The 15489-nt window shown below is 41.8% G+C and overlaps 2 protein-coding genes across 2 annotated transcripts in view; one reads left to right on the top strand and one right to left on the bottom strand.

The window, feature by feature from the left end:
• ZSWIM6 (zinc finger SWIM-type containing 6) overlaps window positions 1–15489 on the bottom strand; it is a 213151-nt gene that overhangs the window by 150549 nt on the left and 47113 nt on the right. The gene's annotated exons all lie outside the window — the stretch shown is intronic.
• LOC100432113 (large ribosomal subunit protein uL3-like) lies at window positions 1796–5424 on the top strand. Its single transcript, XM_054555599.2, is given in 2 exon segments — window positions 1796–2758; window positions 2760–5424. Coding segments are annotated over 2 exon segments (1221 nt in total). The 5' UTR covers window positions 1796–1808; the 3' UTR covers window positions 3031–5424.

Below are 15489 nucleotides of genomic sequence, written 5' to 3'. Positions count from 1 at the left end.
CTCAGCATCCTGAGCAGCTGGGATTACAGACATGCGCCACCACGCCCGGCCTAAAAGTAGGTTTTTAAAGGCACAAATTATCAGCTTTCTGGGAGTGATGACTATAAAAAATTAAACATTTCTCAATATATTCCTATAAAGCATAACTATATGTAAAATAAAATTATATAAGCAATTCTACTTCTAGAAATTTGCCCTCAGAATGTAAGTGGGCAAGATGAATACACCAATATGTTTATTGTAGAATTGTTCATAATAGTGAAAAACTAAATACCTATTAAAAAGATATTGAGAAGCCGGGTGCAGTGGCTCACGCCTGTGGTCCCAGCACTTTGGGAGGCCAAGGCGGGTGGATCATGAGGTCAGGAGTTTGAGACCAGCCTGACCAGTGTGGTGAAACCCCGTCTCTACTAAAAATACAAAAAAAAAAAATTAGTCACGAGTGGTGGCATGCGCCTGTAGTCCCAGCTACTAGGGAGGGCTGAGGCAGGAGAATTGCTTCAACCCGGGAGGTGGAGGTTGCAGTGAGCCGAGATCGCACCACTGCACTCCAGCCTGGGTGACAGAGCGAGACTCCATCTCAAAATAAATAAATAAATAAATAAAAATAAAAATAAAAAGGTATTGAGAAAGATTATATATAGATATACATATATATATATGTATATATATATGAACACAACATGGCCATTTTAGATCATATTCATTAACATGGGAAAAGAGCCAAAGTATTGAGTTAAAAAATAAAGGCTGATGGGCCGGGCGCGGTGGCTCACGCCTGTAATCCCAGTACTTTAGGAGGCCGTGGTGGGCAGATCACCTGAGGTTGGGAGTTCGAGACCAGCCTGACCAACATGGAGAAACCCTGTCTCTACTAAAAATACAAAATTAGCGGGGGGTGGTGTGACGCATGCTTGTAATCCCGGCTACTCAGGAGGCTGAGGCAGGAGAATCACTTGAATCTGGGAGGCGGAGGTTGCAGTGAGCTGGGATTGCGCCATTGTACTCCAGCCTGGGTAAAAACACCGAAACTCCATCTCAATATAAATAAATAAATAAATAAATAAATAAAGGCTGGTAAACAGAATGTGAAGTTATACAACTTCACTCACATTATATCATGAGAGTGACACGTGTGTATGTTTTGGTATGTGCATGTGAGCGCACATGCGTGCATATTATCAAACTGTTAAGAGTGACAACTCCTGTCTCACCAAACTGTTAACCGTGATTTTTGCTTCTTCACAATTTTCTGTGTTGTCTGAATTCCCTATAGAAAGATAGATTTTCATATAATCATTTAAAAAAAATTTTAAAGACATACTCCAGAACAGGCATATTCATCACAAACACTACTTTACAGGATAAAAGATACAGGAGAAAAAGGTATATAGATGCATGTCTGTAGCCAGTTTGGATGCAACTACCATGTGTTGCTTTCCATCTTTCTCCAATACTACTGGAGAAATCAGCAGAAAGCTATAGACTCATCACTGCAAATTCATCAACACTACTAGAAAACACAACATTGAAAGTTAGAGTATCTATACATAAAGATATCTCACATAACACTCCAGTCACCCTATCAATGTCACAGTTTTCTTAGTTCTGTCTGGAAGAAGTACTTCATCAAATTTTCAATGTCGAAACACGAATGCATGTCAATCTATGAGGGAAATACAATGTTGAAGGAAAATATACGCAAAATGAAGGTAGACCCGTAAAACCCCACTGGATGGCAAAGAGGATCCCTGGCTCGAAAAGTTTTGAAAATACCATTTTTTGCTCTACCGGCAGGATTTGATGGCATGATGTCTCACAGAAGGTTCTCCGCTCCCAGACATGGGTCCCTCGGCTTCCTGCCTCAGCAGCGCAGCAGGAAGCATCATGGGAAGGTGAAGAGCTTTCTTAAGGATGACCCTTCCAAGCTGGTCCACCTCACAGCCTTCCTGGGATACAAGGCTGGCATGACCAACATCGTGCAGGAAGTCGACAGGCCAGGATCCAAGGTGAACAAGAAGGAAGTGTTAGAGTCTGTGACCATTGTGGAGAGACCACCCATGGTGGTTGTGGGCATTGTGGGCTACATGGAAACCCCTCAAGGCCTCCAGACCTTCAAGACCGTCTTCGCTGAGCACATCAGCGATGCGTGCAAGAGACATTTCTATAAAAACTGGCATAAATCTAAGAAAAACGCCTTTACCAAGTACTGCAAGAAATGTCAGGATGAGGATGGCAAGAAGCAGCTGGAGAAGGACTTCAGCAGCATGAAGAAGTACTGCCAAGTCATCTGCATCATTGCCTACACTCAGATGTGCCTGCTTCCTCTGCACCAGAAGAAGGCCCACCTGATGGAGATCCAGGTAAAGGGAGGCACCATGGCCAAGAAGCTGGACTGGGCCCACGAGAGGCTCGAGCAGCAGGTACCTGTGAACCAAGTGTTTGAACAGGACGAGATGATCGACATCATCGGGTTGACCAAGGGCAACGGCTACAAAGGGCTCACCAGTCGTTGGCACACCAAGAAGCTGCCCCGCAAGACCCATCGAGGCCTGTGCAAGGTGGCTTGTATTGGGGCACAGCATCCTGCCCCTGTGGCCTTCCCTGTGGCCTTCCCTGTGGCACGCGTTTGGCAGAAAGGCTACCGTCACTGCACTGATATCAAGAATAAGATCTATAAGGTCAGCCAGGGACACTTTATCAAGGACAGCAAACTGATCAAGAACAATGCCTCCACTGACTATGACCTGTCTGACAAGCCACCCTCTGGGGGCCTTTGTCCACTATGGTGAAGTGACCAATGACTTTGTCATGCTGAAAGACTGTGTGGTGGACACCAAGAAGCAAGTGCTCGCCCTTCACAAGTCCTTGCCAGTGCCAACCAAACGGCAGGTTCTGGAGAAGATTGACCTTAAGTTCATTGACACCACCTCCAAGTTTGGCCATGGCTGCTTCCAGACCATGGAGGAGAAGACAGCATTCATGGCACCACTCAAGAAAGACCGAATTGCAAAGGAAGAAGGAGTTTAATGCCAGGAACAGTTTTTGCAGCTGGTGGGGTCTTAAAAGTTATTTTCCACTGGAAAAAAAAATACCATTTTTGAGATTCTGACAATGCTCATTCACAAAAGTTTTAACTTTTGTAGGCTCTCCAGAGCAAGGGGCAAATTCAAGGAGGAACGGGAAAGACAGCACAAGCAAATAAGAACTTACATTTTCACTTTAAAAATATTTTGGAAAACACTAAAAATATTTCTGTCACAGATTCAAATTTAACATTGGAGGAATAAAGTATCTGAAGGTATCTAATCTTTAAAAATTCTGATTTGAGTGCAATGCTAGTTACATTATTTCTGAATTCTAGTAATTTTATTCCTTATAAAAGGCACAAGAGGATTAAAAAATATGAGTTAATTACAGCAACCTTCTTAGTCAAAATAAATAGCACAGAAAAAAATGAACTTTAAAAAACAAATATGGTAGATTACTCTGAAATGTCACAGTATCATTACAGCAGACTAGCTGCCCATGAATACTTTTGCAAAGGTGGGATGTATACATAGACAGGCAGACTGGCTGGCAGGCAGATAGGCAGGCAGGCTGACAGAGAAAAGGAAAGGAGATATGGAATGAAGATGAAGAAAGGGACTCTACAGCAAATGGAAAAAAGAAAGAAAAATTCTATTCTGTCTCATGCTGCAGATGCCCTCAGGAAATGTCATTAATGACATGTTCTCATTACAGAAATTCCCTAGATTGGTCAGAGAACTTGCTTTTTTTATTCCCAGATCAAAAACTACATGCACTCTTTTGTACATCAAGGCTCATGCATATACAGCACGTGGCTAAGAAATTATTCTCTGCCCAGCATGTCCTCATCAAGATATATCTGTGGCCTGCTGTAACCTCTACTGACAACACTGACAGTTGCACAGGAAGACCAACACAAAGACAGAGCAAACAGACATAGAACAGATAATAAATCTGTCAAAATTGTATTCTGAGATTCAAGATTTTTTGGTCCACGTGATAATTTCCAAATGCATTTAGACCTTGAATCACTGAAGACTTTCTCGCTTTCCCAGCTTTTCTGTCAAGCTGCAGGATTCTTTTTTTTTTTTTTTTTTTTGCACTGTCGCCTGGGCTCATGTTCAGTGGTGCAATCTCGGCTGGCTGCAACCTCCACCTCCCAGGTTCAAGCAATTCTCCTGCCTCAGCCTCCCGAGTATCCAGGATTACAGGCACCCACCACCATGCCCAGCTAATTTTTTGTATTTTTAATAGAGACAGGGTTTCACCATGTTAGCCAGGATGGTCTCGAACTCCTGACCTCGTGATCCGCCTGCCTCAGCCTCCCAAAGTGTTAGGATTACAGGCGTGAGCCACCGCACCCGGCCAAGCTGCAGGATTCTTAAAGCTTCAAGAAAAGTACAGTATATTTGTACTTCAGGATACAAATGTGGTACCATGAAAACAAGTCTCTGGTGAGAGAGCACCTTCCTAAAAAGATAAGCCCCAACTAGGTGAGAGGAAGCCCTATAGAGTGCCCTCAAAGGTGAAAGAACAAACCAAGATTCCACTGACACGTGGTAACTTTCAGCATTTTTCATCTCTTCTCTCATTTCTTCTCCCCGAATGAGTTTGCAGGTATGTGTCCCGGTACATCAAAATGCATTTACAGATCTTTTAAGTTACAAAGAATAAAGAAACACTGATCTAGAATATTTGAAAACCACATTAAAGGCAAAGTCCTTCTGATGACTAACGAACTAAGTGCAAAATTCCCCAATTTTATCAAATTTTCAAATTTCATAATTGTTCCTACTTCAAACAATGGATGCAAACAGAATGGATCTCCATTTTAAGGTTTCCTTGCAGCAAAATGCCCAAAGCCACAATTCTGATCCAAGAAAACTCAAAGCTCTCAGTCACTACACAGCAAAGCAGTTAAGAGTATAGATATTTTTGAGCCACTGTGTGTTCAAATACTAGCTCTGCCATTTATTAGTTGTGTGGCCAAAGCCATATTACTTGATATCTGTGCCTTGGTTTATCTCTCACATGGTTGTTGGAAGTTTTAAATAAATTAATACATGTAAAGCCTTTATAACAGTATGTGGCACTTGATGTAAGTCTTTTCAAGGTTTTTTAAGAACTTAGCTCAAGCAAGGTTTTGAAATATGAACTGTTCCAACTTCCAAGAGGAAAAGGAGAAAGTAGAGATGGTTTTATAGGGTTTTTGTTTTGTTTTTCAAAGGATAGCTTTGACAGGCCACTAATTCAAACAATTTTAAATACACTTGTAGTGTTTAATGTGTTAAGTGCTTTGCCTTACAGTTCTAGAGTATAGACTTTTACAAACACACAATTGATTTAAAAAGCAGCACTTAGCCAGGCGCGGTGGCTCATGCCTGTGATCCCAGCACTTTGGGAGACTGAGGTGGGTGAATCACATGAGGCCAGGAGTTTGAGACCAGTCTGGCCAACATGATGAAACCCCATCTTTACTAAAAATACAAAAATTAGCTGGGCATGGTGGTGGGTGTCTGTAATCCCAGCTACTCAGGAGACTGAGGCATGAGAATCACTTGAGCCCGAGAGGCAGAGGTTGCAGTGAGCAGAGTTCATGCCACTGCACTCCAGCCTGAGCAACAGAGCAAGACTCCATCTCACCAAAAAAAAAAAAAAAAAAAAAAAAAAAAGAGAGAGAGAAAGGGTAAAATATCACTTCTGTAAAACTTAGGTAGTAGGAACTTAGGTAGGTGGTGCTTTCCCCGCCACCCCCCCACCCCCAAAAGAGGGAGTCTTGCTCTGTCACCCAGGCTGGAGAGCAGTGGCATGATCTCGGCTCACTGCAACCTCCACCTCCTGGGTTCAAGCAATTCTCCTGCCTCACTCTCCCGAGTAGCTGGGATTACAGGGATGTGCCACCATGCTCAGCTAATTTTTTCTTATATTTTTAGTAGAGACAGGGTTTCATCATGTTACCCAGGCTGGTCTCAAATTCCTGACCTCAGGTGATCTGCCCGCCTCGGCCTCCCAAAGTGCTGGAATTACAAGCATGAGCCACTGTGCCTAACCTAATTTTGTATTTTTAGTAGAGGCAGAGTTTCGCCAAGTTGGCAATCCTCCTACCTCAGCCTCCCAACTAGCTGAGACCACAGGTGCATGCCACCACACCTGGCTAACTTTTTTGTATTTTTTGTACAGATGAGGTTTCACCACATTGCCCAGGCTGGTCTCGAACTCCTGAGCTCAAGCAATCCACCTGCCTCAGCCTCCCACAGTGCTGGGATTAAAGGCATGGGCCATCACGCGTGGCCCTTTTTCTCAATTTCTTACATTTGAAATATCCCATTATTTTATTTAGTGCAGGGGTGATAATTAAAATAATCATAAGTTTCATCAGCATGAGATATGGAAGAGAACATGGAATGGACACAACCCTAGTTTTCAGGCAACTTATATAAATATGCTGTTTGGTTGGGGCAGCCAATTTACTGTATCTTATTACTGATATTACCCATTTGCTGACTAGGGGAAAGTGTAGATTTCTCCCAAAAGCAGATGGCCAATCTACCATAGAAAGCTATTTTCTGACATAAGCAACTACCAGCAGAGAAGTAAACTCTCAATAATCAGAACAAGTCCTTTTGAACTATATATAGTGCTCATTATCAATATCATAAATAATACAACAAAAGGCAAAGCCTCCCTTGAAAACAGTCTTAACAACTAAAGATAAAGGAACTGGCCCATAAATGAGTGAGTTGGTAGAGGGCATTTGGCAGGAGCACGTGGATAAAGAGCCTCAAAAATAAAATGAGAGCTAGTAATGTTCTCTGAGACAGCAAACTGTTCAAAAGTATGAAAAACATCTTTAAAACCCACACAAAGAGATTTTTAAAACAGGAAAATCTATTAACCCACACGTTGTTGGGTTATTTTTCTTAAGTACACACGTTTTGGAAACTTCAGAATCTCTAAATATATTCCTGATTAGCAACACTCAAGTTTCCAGCTGCCTTTACATTTGTTCACTTTGTGAAAGCCCTAATTCTACCAAAGTCCTTTGTCCTACACAAATGCCAGCTCAGCTCACCTTACTAGAAAGGCTCTTCTGGTTTTGTCAGCTGTGCCCATGATAAGCAGCTGGGGAGTATGGAAAAACCATTAACCATTGACTGAAAAAGAGGGTAGCCACGGAGTTTCACCATTTGTTGCAGAAGTGGTTATAAAAAAAATGTAAATCAAAAAATGAAATTAAAAAGACTATTCATTGCTCCACACCTGCTCCAAAAAGCTTTGCAATCACCAATCCATGTAAAACAGCCACAGCCCAATTAAAGGAAGCATTAATCCTTGTTTAAACAGAGAGAGAAAAAAACTAACAAGGTACAAAGCAAAGGCAAATCACTCAGGGCAAATAACTCAGAAGCAGGAAGAGAAATGTCCACAGATGCACTGGGGATAAACCAAAGGTCTTTCTGAGGTCTGTGTTTCCCCGATGTAGCACTCTAAATGTATGGCATATCCAGGGCAGAGAAACATCCATTTGGAATGTATGCAGGAGAGCTTTTTACAACTTCAAAGCATTGAAATGTGTTCCTAATTAGTATGCAATATATGAAAACCAAATGCAGATTAGGCCTCAAATATTTCCCATCTTTAGCATAGTCCAATTGCTGGGCAACAGTGCCACTGTTTCCATTCCCTCCTATGCCTACCTGTGCCCACCACCCCAAGAAGTGTGGCTATTGGGAGGGCTCTCCCCTAAGCCTGTGCAAGAACACCACTGAAAATCCCACATCCAAAGCTGGCCATGAGTCGAATCCAATCAGGCACCAACAGTCTAGGGTGTTTGCCTCTATTCAAAAGACAAGAGAGCCAGTAGCTGCTCCATAAAACCCAGGAAAGTGGACATCATCACTATGGCTAGCAGGATTATGCACACCCTGGGGCACAGGGGCTGAGGGAAGCCTCCCAAAAGAACTGAATGGATTTTCAATGAAGAAGCCAAGTAAACTACGCTGCCTGGTTATGTTAGACAGTATGTGCCATACAGAGGATGTGCATTCTAGTATGAAACAATGAGAGGGAAAAGAGCATTAACCCTGATAGAATGCTAATGCAGGGGCCAAGATACTAGAAACAAATTATCTCAATTAATGCAACTGAGGGCCACAGGAGTTAAAAATTGGCCCCAGGTCACAATGGTAGTAAGGGCTAAAACCAGGATCTAAACTCAGGTCTAACTACAAATTAAGTGTTCTTTCTGTCAAATCGGATGCCTTTCATTATTTTTCTCATTTATCATGCCATCCTGAAATAGTTAAGCTTCAACTATGGGCATCATAAAAGTGATGTCAAACTCAAGAGTAAGCCGAGAATTTCCCGGACAACCCAGGAATACATGCTGGCTTGGGAGAACTCCTTTAAACTCTAAAATGTTTCCCTTTTACCACTTTTGATGAAAATATTTCTCAAAATATTTGTCTTCTTGAAGAGAATATACCAAATACCATTAACCAGTATATGTGTTGTCCACGTCCATGGAGTTCTGCCATTAGAAATGACAGACTGCACCGCACCTTAGAGATGGAAGGTGCTGCACAGACCACTTAGTCAAACCCCAGGACTGCAGGAGTTTCCCCCAAGATTCTTTTTTGAGATGGAGTCTCACTCTGTCTCCCAGGTTGGAGTGCAGTGGCGCGATCTCAGCTCGCTGCAACCTCTCCCAGGTTCACGCCATTCTCCTGCCTCAGCCTCCTCAGTAGCTGGGACTACAGGCGCCTGTCACCACACCCAGTTAATTTTTTTTTTTGTATTTTTAGTAGACGGGGTTTCACTGTGTTAGCCAGGATGGTCTCGATCTCCTGACCTCGTGATCCGCCTGCCTTGGCCTCCCAAAGTGCTGGGATTACAGGCGTGAGCCACCGTGCCCGGCCTCCTCCAAGATTTTTACAAGCTGTCAGAGCAAAAAAAGAACATGAAAAGAAGGCCATTTACATATGATCCAATAGATCTAAGATTTAAGCAGTTTGGGGGACACAAAAGTTCTAATATTCCATCAACATTCAAAGTCACCCCACCAGCACCTGAGTTTTATCCAAGCAAACAGAAACAATAATCTCACTAAAGCCAAATGGGTCGCCTATCCATCTTCACATTTTCTAAACCCCGTAATCTCATGAATTCAGACTCAACTGTTCATCAGGTTTTATGAGAGTGGTGGCTTGTTTTAGCCTTTGTGAATTTTCTTTCTTCCCTGCCCAGACTCAAAGGGCTATGTATACTTTTCACTACCATGCATGCTCTAAAAACTTTTATTCAGTTCAGAAGAATTCTTACCAGCAAAGATCAAAGAGCTCTGTTTTAGCAAAGACAGCAACATTTTATCTGGCAGAATTCTTAGGTGTCAGTAAAGTAGTAGTTTTTCTCAGTAGAAATATTACTGATGTTAGCATAAGTTTTTTGTTTTAAAAAATAAGATGTCCTATTACTTAAACCAATCCCAAAAGGTATTAGCATGTATAAGAAAAAGTTCTGGCCAGGTGTGATGGCTCATCCCTGTAATCCCAGCACTTTGGGAGGCCGAGGCAGGTGGATCACCTGAGGTCAGGAGTTCGAGACCAGCCTGACCAATATGGTAAAACCCCGTCTCTACTAAAAATACAAAAATTAGCTGTACGTGGTGGCATGTGCCTGTAGTCCCAGCTACTCAGGAGGACTTGAGAAGGAGGAGACAGGAGAACTACTTGAACTGGGGAGGCAGAGGTTGCAGTGAGTTGAGATTGCACCACTGCACTCCAGCCTGGGCGACAGAGCGAGATTCTGTCTCAAAAAAAAAAAAAGAGAAAGTTCTTCCACATCAGTAGGTACCAGATTAGAATAAGAAATATTAACAAATATTGTTATTTATCAACCTTTCCAGGTCTTCATTCACTCAAAATAAGATCAAGATTTCAATTATGACTACCGCCAGCTGCTGGAGGTAAAGAGAAAGCCAGCCAGACACATGGTCCTCCACTCCCATCACCTGCCTTTCATTATCCTCCCACCTCCAGGCTGCCTAGATCTTTAACCCAATGGGGTGGGGGCTGCTTGTCAGCTGCCTAGTCTCTTTGTTGACTGTACCTAGTTATTTTAGCACTATGCTTGAAACTTAAAAAGAAAGGAAATCCTAAATAGAAGCAAAATACAGGGTATCTGAAAATTCAATAAACATACAATAAACTTATTTTTTAAAAGTATGTAAGTTACATTTTCAAGTAAGATGATCACTGAATAACACACAATTTTCCCTGTGTGTCCAGACTTTTTGGACACTGTATTTATTGTACCACTTTCAGGTTAAGAATGAGATTCGATGATTTGAAATTAAAGGAACTTCACCTGGAAAGGTGTTTGGAGATTAAAGAAAATAACACTGAGCATGTTATTTAAATGCGTCCTATGTTCTCTGACTTTGTGGACACCCCGTATCTTAATCTGCTATAAATTAGCTCCCTAATTTCCTACCTACTTCCCCATGCACTCTAAACACCAAATTTTTTCTTACTTTCTTTTTTTATTTTTAGACAGAGTCTTGCTCTGTTAACCAGGCTGGAGTGCAGTGGCACGATCTCAGCTCACTGTAACCTCCACCTTCCAGATTAAAGCAATCCTCCTGCCTCAGCCTTCCGAGTAGCTGGGACTCCCATGCACCACCACGCCCAGCTAATTTTTTTGTATTTTTAGTAGAGGGGGGTTTTGCCATGTTGGCCAGGCTGGTCTCAAACTCCTGACCTCAGGTGGTCCACCTGCCTCAGCCTCCCAAAGTGCTGGGATTATGGGCATGAGCCACTGCACCCAGCCCAAATTTTTTCTTTCTACACATAAGGCATCACGACTTTGCCGCTGTATTTTGGAAAACTGAAGAAATTATTAAAGAAAGAAAGAATTGTTGGCATCATTAGAATCTAGTCAATTTTATTACTAATTGCTGTGTAACTCTAGGTGAGTCCCTGATCATAAATAAAAATGCATCTTAAGATTATAAATGTTGATCGGAGTGCCACACCAAGGGGCAGCAGACTACTCAATTCCTTTGAAAAAATATCAGAGAAAAGTTGAGGTAGAAAGGATTGTCTCTTTCTAATCCAAAATATTAAAGATGCATTTTCTGGCTATTTTGTCACCAAATGACTGACAGCTATGTGTGGAGAGAATCGGCATGCATGAGACAGCATGCAGGACCAGCCATCACCAGCCACACTTGTCTATCAGATGAACATGATGCTACTTAGTCTTGGCTGCATTCATCTGGAAAGGACCAGCTTTTGGCCTGCATTCCAGTTCTCATTTTCCTCATGTATCAGTATCACTCTACTGTCTATACCTCAACAAAAAAGAAAGTTTAGCAGGTGGACCTTTACTAGTATAACACATGTTAGCTACAACCAAATTCATTTGTTATATCAAGAAAGATATCTGCATTCTACTTCCACATGAAAAGCCCTAGTAAATTTTACATTTGTTTTGAACGGATTGTATTACATGTATCCACACAAAAAACTACTATATAATGTACTGTGATGGAGGGATCTATTCACTCCACACTGCATGAATACCTCAATTACTAAAGGGAAAAAGAGCCCTTCTTGTGGCATTCAAAAGGGTGACTATACGGAGTCACAGCTGAACAACAGGGAAAAATATATCACTCTGATGATCAAAGAGGTAATATACTGTGTGTTAGTTTTCCATAGCCAAGTAGCCACGTCACAGAATAGAACAAAAAAAAACTACAGACAACTGCTCACCACTGAGGCAAGCATGTACTTTTATTCACCCTTTAATATGAAGCCATGACACACATAATGTTACTTTGAGCTTTGTGTAGGATAGATGTACCTTGCCTTATTTAAATTCAATAGAGTCATAAAGGAAAAAAATGCTGAAGGTAATTTTCACTTTAAAAAAGAATTTGGAAAACACTCTTTAAAAAGTAAGTCCCAGAATGACTCATTCTACAAATATATTACATACTACAAGGAACAATAAATGTTTATGAATACACGTAGCAGGGACTACAGGCACTTACCACCACACCTGGCTAATTTTTGTTTTTTGTTTTATTTTGTTTTGTTTGAGACGAAGGCCCACTCTGTTGCCCAGGCTGGAGTGCAGTGGCACGATCTTGGCTCACTACAGCCTCTGCCTCCCGGATTCAAGTGATTCTCCTGCCTCAGCCTCCCGAGTAGCTGGGATTACAGGCATGTGCCACCATGCCCAGCTAAGTTATTTTTGTATTTTTAGTGGAGACAGGGTTTCAACGTGTTGGCCAGGCTGGTCTTGAACTCCTGATCTCAGGTGATCCACCTGCCTCAGCCTCCCAAAGTGCTAGGATTACAGGTGTGAGCCACCACACCTGGCCTGTATTTTTTTTCTTTTTTTTTTTTTTTTTTTTAAGTAGAGACTGGGTGTTGCCATGTTGCCCAGGCTGTCTTAAACTCCTGGGTTCAAGCGATCCACTTGCCTCAGCCTCCCAAAGTGCTGGGACTATAGGCGTCAACCACCTCGCCCGGCCCATTAATGATTTTATGCTTGTAGTAACAATTCTAAACCAGGGGTCAGCAATCTCTGGCATAAAAACCAAAGAGAGCAAAAGTCAACAGTGAAGACTTAATGGCCAGTGCATAACAGTATAATCTCCCTTGATTCAAGTTAACATTTTCCAATAAACATTTCTTAACCTTGATTCAAGTTAACATTTTCCAATAAACATTTCTTAAGTACCTGCTAGGTGCCAAACAATCCTATCTGGATCAGCATTTCCTACACCTACACCTCCTGACTTGACACACAGAAAGGACTCTCAGGCTGCATATGAATGCTGACGCTGATACCATATACCCAATACACTCAGATTTTGAAGTCCTAAAAACTATGAGTGGATACTACATACTAGTACTTGCAAAAATTAGAGTTAAGTCTAGCAAGAAAACCAATGTACACAGATGTTAATTGTTAGGAAAACTTTCTGGGGCTACTACAAGAGAATACTTACTAATGACTGTCTGTGGGCTGGGTGCGGTGGCTCATGCCTGTAATGCCAGCACTTTGGGAGGCCAAGGCAGGCGGATCACCTGAGGTCAGGAGTTCGAGACCAGCCTGGCCAACATGGCGAAACCCCGTCTCTACTAAAAATACAAAAATTAGCCGGGCGTGGTGGCGGGTGCCTGTAATCCCAGCTACTCGGGATGCTGAGGCAAGAGAATCACTGGAACCTGGGAGGCAGAGGTTACAGTAAGCTGTGATCACGCCACTGCACTCCAGCCTGGGTGACAGGAGCGAAACTCCGTGTCAAAAAAAAAAAAGAAATCTAGTATGAAGACAGAGTAATAAACAGAACGAAATAGTCCTAAGGCTATTCAAAGTCATAAAGAATAGGCAAAACTATTTTCTCACCTTAAATATCACACAAACAGGCTTAAGAGTTTGCCTGTCTATCAGATGTAACTTGGCATTTACATTGCTAATAGTGCTTTTTCAAAGAGTGCTCACACTTTCAGTTCCTTTTGAATGATAATACCTGGATCTCCTACCTACCCTAGGACTCAGACATACTAATAATGTCAAGCTGCAGATAAGCACTTTCATATTCAGAGTAGAAATTTTTTGAGGGAGGTGTTTGTTTTTGTGGGAAGGCATTGTATAGGAAGGTTCGTTCTGCTTTGTTCTAGTTTTTACGTGATGCTCCATAAACAGTGAGTGCAAATATAATTTATCCCTCATGAAAAGACATATATCACAAGACAAAAACCAATGGAAATGAAAAATTCCTAAAAGAGCTGTTTTCAATACACACTAGAAAAAAGGATCCTCACTTCTTTGTGGTATTAAATTATTTGTCTTCATACAGTTTTCAACTCAAAACTAGTCGTCCAAAGACCCTTTGGAAAAATGAAACTGTAAAAGGCAATGGATTACTTGACCACAAGTAAATCCCTACAATTTTGAGATGACAGTCTACTTCAGTGCAATCATTTAGACAGTAAAGATTTAAAGGAAAAGAGAGGCAATAAAACACTTCACAAATCCAAAAAATTGCTTCCAGGATACAAAAAGATTTCCCTACACAAGGTCTAGCCTTGAAATTGCAGAAAGAAAAACATTTCTGAAGTAATAAACTGAAGATACAGACTTAATGTTAACTTACAAACTATTCTTTATTTATCTTTTTAAATTCTTTTTTTTTTTTTTTTTTTTTTTTTTCAGAGACAGGATCTTACCCTGTTGCCCAGGCTGGAGTAGACAGGCATGATCACAGTAGCTCACTGCAGCTTTGACTCCTGGGTTCAGGCAATCCTCCCACCTCCGCCACCTGAGTAGCTAGGATTATAGGCACGCACCACCACACTCAGCTAATCTTTTTATCTTCTTGTAGAGACGGGGTCTCGCTACATTACCCAGGCTGGTCTGGAACTCCTGGCCTCAAGTGATCCTCTTGCCTCAGCCTCCTAAAGCACTGGGATAACAGGAGTGAGCCATCGTGCCCAGCCCAATTTCATGTAATTTTTATTATGGCTTATATACCCAAAGGACTATAAATCATGCTGCTATAAAGACACATGCACACGTATGTTTATTGCGGCATTATTCACAATAGCAAAGACTTGGAACCAACCCAAATGTCCAACAATGATAGACTGGATTAAGAAAATGTGGCACATATACACCATGGAATACTATGCAGCCATAAAAAATGATGAGTTCACGTCCTTTGTAGGGACATGGATGAAATTGGAAATCATCATTCTCAGTAAACTATCGCAAGAACAAAAAACCAAACACCGCATATTCTCACTCATAGGTGGGAATTGAACAATGAGAACACATGGTCACAGGAAGGGGAACATCACACTCTGGGGACTGTTGTGGGGTGAGGGGAGGGGGGAGGGATAGCATTGGGAGATATACCTAATGCTAGATGACGAGTTGGTGGGTGCAGCGCACCAGCATGGCACATGTATACATATGTAACTTACCTGCACGTTGCGCACATGTACCATAGAGCCTAAAGTATAATAATAATAATAATAATAATAATAAAATAAAATAATAAAAAATAAAAAATAAAAATAAAAAAAAAAACTGAAAGGGTAGCCAGGTGTGGTGGCTCACACCTGTAACCCCAGCAGTTTGGGAGGCCGAGGTGGGCAGATCACCTGAGGTCAGGAGTTCGAGACCAGCCTGACCAACATGAGAAACCCCATCTCTATTAAAAAAATACAAAATTAGCCAGGCGTGGTGGCGCATGCCTGTAATCCCACCTACTTGGGAGGCTGAGGCAGGAAAACCGATTGAACCTGGGAGGCGGAGGTTGCAGTGAGCTGAGATCACGCAATTGCACTCCAGCCTGGGCAACAAGAGCAAAACCCTGTCTCAAAAAAAAAAAAAAAAAATCTGAAAAGGTATTAAAGAGTGTCCTTGTCCCTTAGTTTG

The sequence above is a fragment of the Pongo abelii genome, chromosome 4 (genome assembly GCF_028885655.2).
Source record: "Pongo abelii isolate AG06213 chromosome 4, NHGRI_mPonAbe1-v2.0_pri, whole genome shotgun sequence".
NCBI classification, from domain to species: Eukaryota; Metazoa; Chordata; class Mammalia; order Primates; family Hominidae; genus Pongo; species Pongo abelii.
Note: the sequence above shows the minus strand (reverse complement) of the source record. Positions and strands in the feature narration are given on the sequence as shown.